The sequence below is a fragment of the Oncorhynchus nerka genome, unplaced genomic scaffold (genome assembly GCF_034236695.1).
Source record: "Oncorhynchus nerka isolate Pitt River unplaced genomic scaffold, Oner_Uvic_2.0 unplaced_scaffold_1142, whole genome shotgun sequence".
NCBI lineage: Eukaryota > Metazoa > Chordata > Actinopteri > Salmoniformes > Salmonidae > Oncorhynchus > Oncorhynchus nerka.
The window spans coordinates 40,001-44,578 of NW_027040189.1; the positions used below are offsets into that span (position 1 = coordinate 40,001).

General features: G+C 48.8%; 1 protein-coding gene across 1 annotated transcript in view; it reads left to right on the plus strand.

The window, feature by feature from the left end:
• LOC115121354 (transcription initiation factor TFIID subunit 2-like) overlaps positions 1 to 2,641 on the plus strand; it is a 39,643-nt gene extending 37,002 nt beyond the window's left edge. The window contains exon 16 of the mRNA XM_065016119.1: positions 1 to 2,641. This exon is cut by the window's left edge and continues 19 nt beyond it. Within this exon, the coding sequence (XP_064872191.1) occupies positions 1 to 256 (256 nt within the window). The 3' untranslated portion in view covers positions 257 to 2,641.
• The last annotated feature ends 1,937 nt before the right edge of the window (positions 2,642 to 4,578 follow it).

Here is a 4,578-nt window from a genome sequence, read left to right on the forward strand (position 1 = left end):
GGACCAGGCCGTCCTCTCCCTGCCTGTCACCCCCTTACCTTCTTCCTTCGGCAAAGAGTCCACCTCTTCCTCCAAACACAGCGGTGACCACCACCATCACCACCACCACCACGAGCACAAGAAGAAGAAGAAGAAGAAGCACAAGCATAAACACAAGCACAAACATGAGAGTAAAGACAAGGAGAGGGACTCCCATGCCTTCAGTAACAGCCCTGCTAGTGGACGCTCCGTGAGGTCTCCATCCATGTCTGACTAGAACACAGCTCTGTCTCCTGGTTGGTCCTTCAGTAACAGCCCTGCTAGTGGACGCTCCCTGAGGTCTCCATCCATGTCTGACTAGAACACAGCTCTGTCTCCTGGTTGGTCCTTCAGTAACAGCCCTGCTAGTGGACGCTCTGTGAGGTCTCCATCCATGTCTGACTAGAACACAGCTCTGTCTCCTGGTTGGTCCTTCAGTAACAGCCCTGCTAGTGGACGCTCTGTGAGGTCTCCATCCATGTCTGACTAGAACACAGCTCTGTCTCCTGGTTGGTCCTTCAGTAACAGCCCTGCTAGTGGACGCTCCTGAGGTCTCCATCCATGTCTGACTAGAACACAGCTCTGTCTCCTGGTTGGTCCTTCAGTAACAGCCCTGCTAGTGGACGCTCCGTGAGGTCTCCATCCATGTCTGACTAGAACACAGCTCTGCCTCCTGGTTGGTCCTTCAGTAACAGCCCTGCTAGTGGACGCTCCGTGAGGTCTCCATCCATGTCTGACTAGAACACAGCTCTGTCTCCTGGTTGGTCCTTCAGTAACAGCCCTGCTAGTGGACGCTCTGTGAGGTCTCCATCCATGTCTGACTAGAACACAGCTCTGTCTCCTGGTTGGTCCTTCAGTAACAGCCCTGCTAGTGGACGCTCTGTGAGGTCTCCATCCATGTCTGACTAGAACACAGCTCTGTCTCCTGGTTGGTCCTTCAGTAACAGCCCTGCTAGTGGACGCTCCCTGAGGTCTCCATCCATGTCTGACTAGAACACAGCTCTGTCTCCTGGTTGGTCCTTCAGTAACAGCCCTGCTAGTGGACGCTCCGTGAGGTCTCCATCCATGTCTGACTGAGCTGTGAAACATCATCCTCAAGACTAGACTCCAACTGTCAGTGGTTCAACTCCTCTGAATAGACCTTACTGGTTTGCTGCGTGTCAACTAGCCTGGAATCCACACTAAATATTGCTGTTTCAGAGCTAAGTTTAGTTTGAATTTGGAAAATGGAGCAATATTCAGTGTGGATCCAGGGCTGTGCCTGCAGTCAGTGTAGGAATGTGTGTAGCCTAACCAACATTCTGTGACGTCTTCATTAACCACACAGAGAGGCAGACCTGTGGGCCTCTCCAGAAGGGAGCCCTTTGGTTTTAAAAGCATCCCAGTCTCCAATCACCTTAACCACACACATACATACCCACCACACACACACTTCTGGCTGTGCCCAAGCCTGTCTGTCTCCTACCATCATCAACAACATTTTCAGTTAGTGGCTGTGCGTCCTCACAAGGGAACCTCTTCAGCCTGTTGAACCCGGTCTCACAGACTGCCACTAGACTTTCCCCCACGTTGCCCTGGACATGGACTTACAGGTTTACTTTAACCCTGCAATTAAACTAAGAGGAGAAATTCCACTCTCGTTCAGAGACCCAATCAATTCAATGGTGGCAGAATCAAGATTTTTTAATATATTTTTTTATTTTATTTTTTATTTCACCTTTATTTAACCAGGTAGGCTAGTTGAGAACACCTTTATTTAACCAGGTAGGCTAGTTGAGAACACCTTTATTTAACCAGGTAGGCTAGTTGAGAACACCTTTATTTAACCAGGTAGGCTAGTTGAGAACACCTTTATTTAACCAGGTAGGCTAGTTGAGAACAAGTTCTCATTTGCAACTGCGACCTGGCCAAGATAAAGCATAGCAGTGTGAACAGACAACACAAGAGTTACACATGGAGTAAACAATTAACAAGTCAATAACACAGTAGAAAAAAAGAGAGTCTGAGATGTTTCTAAACGTGTAGGATGTAGATTGTCTCTAATTAGGCGGACCTGCAGTAGACCATGAGATGTTTCTAAACGTGTAGGATGTAGATTGTCTCTAATTAGGCGGACCTGCAGTAGACCATGAGATGTTTTGCGTTCTAAACCGCACCCTATTCGTTATATAGTACACTACGTTTGACCAGAGCCCATACGGCTCTGGTCAAAAGTAGTGCATTTTTATTGGGAATAGGGTGCCATTTTGGATGTAGCTGTGACTAATAGCCTAATTGATGCCCTGTATGACATCACCATACTGAAGAGTCATTGGGTTGTTCTATACCTGTTTCTATTGCATTCATATGGCACTGTTTCTAACCATGCATGTTTTAACTGTTAAAGTCATTAGATTGTGTCCTTGTCCCTCACCCAATCAGTAACTAGATTGTGGGTGGTTTCCTTGTCTCTCACCCAATCAGTAACTAGATTGTGGATGGTCTCCTTGTCCCTCACCCAATCAGTAACTGTTCTGTTCTTTATTCATTATGTACTCCAGTTGTATTGGAACCTTTTCTTCTAGGTTGGACATGACTACATTATCATAAAGATGTTGGAAAATAAAGCTTCTGAAGTCAAGAATGTGTGTTTTTATTCATTTTCTTCAATAATGCTCAATATATAGTAACAATTACGCTTTGAAATGTTGTATACCAAGAATGTAATAACCAAGAGCATAAACTTTGAATAATTGCTCCCACCAAAAAAGGCAGATGGACATTTTTGAGAGGAGAATGTAGATGAGATCTGGCGGTGTAGCTGTGGTCTTCAGTATCCTTGTTCTACCCTTACAACTACCTCACTGCCCGGCAAAGTAACGACTAACAACTACCTCACTGCCCGGCCCAGTAACAACTACCTCACTACCCGGCCCAGTAACAACTACCTCACTGCCCGGCCCAGTAACGACTAACAACTACCTCACTGCCCGGCCCAGTAACAACTAACAACTACCTCACTGCCCGGCCCAGTAACGACTACCTCACTGCCCGGCCCAGTAACGACTACCTCACTGCCCGGCCCAGTAACGACTACCTCACTGCCGGCCCAGTAACGACTAACGACTACCTCACTGCCCAGCCCAGTAACGACTAACGACTACCTCACTGCCCAGCCCAGTAACGACTAACGACTACCTCACTGCCGGCCCAGTAACGACTAACGACTACCTCACTGCCCGGCCCAGTAACGACTAACGACTACCTCACTGCTCGGCCCAGTAACGACTAACGACTACCTCACTGCCGGCCCAGTAACGACTAATGACTACCTCACTGCCCAGCCCAGTAACGACTAACGACTACCTCACTGCCCGGCCCAGTAACGACTAACGACTACCTCACTGCCCGGCCCAGTAACGACTAACGACTACCTCACTGCCGGCCCAGTAACGACTAACGACTACCTCACTGCCCGGCCCACTAACGACTACCTCACTGCCCGGCCCAGTAACGACTAACGACTACTTCACTGCTTGGCCCAGTAACGACTAATGACTACCTCACTGCCCAGCCCAGTAACGACTAACGACTACCTCACTGCCCGGCCCAGTAACGACTAACGACTACCTCACTGCTCGGCCCAGTAACGACTACCTCACTGCCCGGCCCAGTAACGACTAACGACTACCTCACTGCTCGGCCCAGTAACGACTAACGACTACCTCACTGCCGGCCCAGTAACGACTAACGACTACCTCACTGCTCGGCCCAGTAACGACTAACGACTACCTCACTGCTCGGCCCAGTAACGACTAACGACTACCTCACTGCTCGGCCCAGTAACGACTAACGACTACCTCACTGCCCGGCCCAGTAACGACTAAGGACTACCTCACTGCCCGGCCCAGTAACGACTAATGACTACCTCACTGCCCAGCCCAGTAACGACTACCTCACTGCCCGGCCCAGTAACGACTAATGACTACCTCACCTCACTGCTCGGCCCAGTAACGACTAACGACTACCTCACTGCTCGGCCCAGTAACGACTAATGACTACCTCACTGACTACCTCACTGCTCGGCCCAGTAACGACTAACGACTACCTCACTGCTCGGCCCAGTAACGACTAACGACTACCTCACTACCCGGCCCAGTAACGACTAATGACTACCTCACTACTCGGCCCAGTAACATCTTTCAGTGCTCTGGTTCTTGACCTAATCTCCTCACATGTCCCTATTGGTGAGTTTCTTGTCATGTTTGCTCCGTTTCCATTTGAACTCAGTAATCATATTCTTGTCAGATTGAGCATAATAATCTACTCTGGAATCTTCCCATATCTGCAACAATATACATTTTATATTTGATTTGTTGTTTCCCTCATCAAACCCTGAATGACAAAACAAACACATGTATTGGCAACAAACCAATGGCGCTCCAGTCCTCCACCGACTCTTCCAAATCCTGTGTGGTCTGTCCTGGAGGCAGAAAGCACCGGGGTTAGTTATGGTACAACTCAGTCCAGTGTTAGAACCAGGGTACAACTCAGTCCAGTGTTAGAACCAGGGTTAGTTAG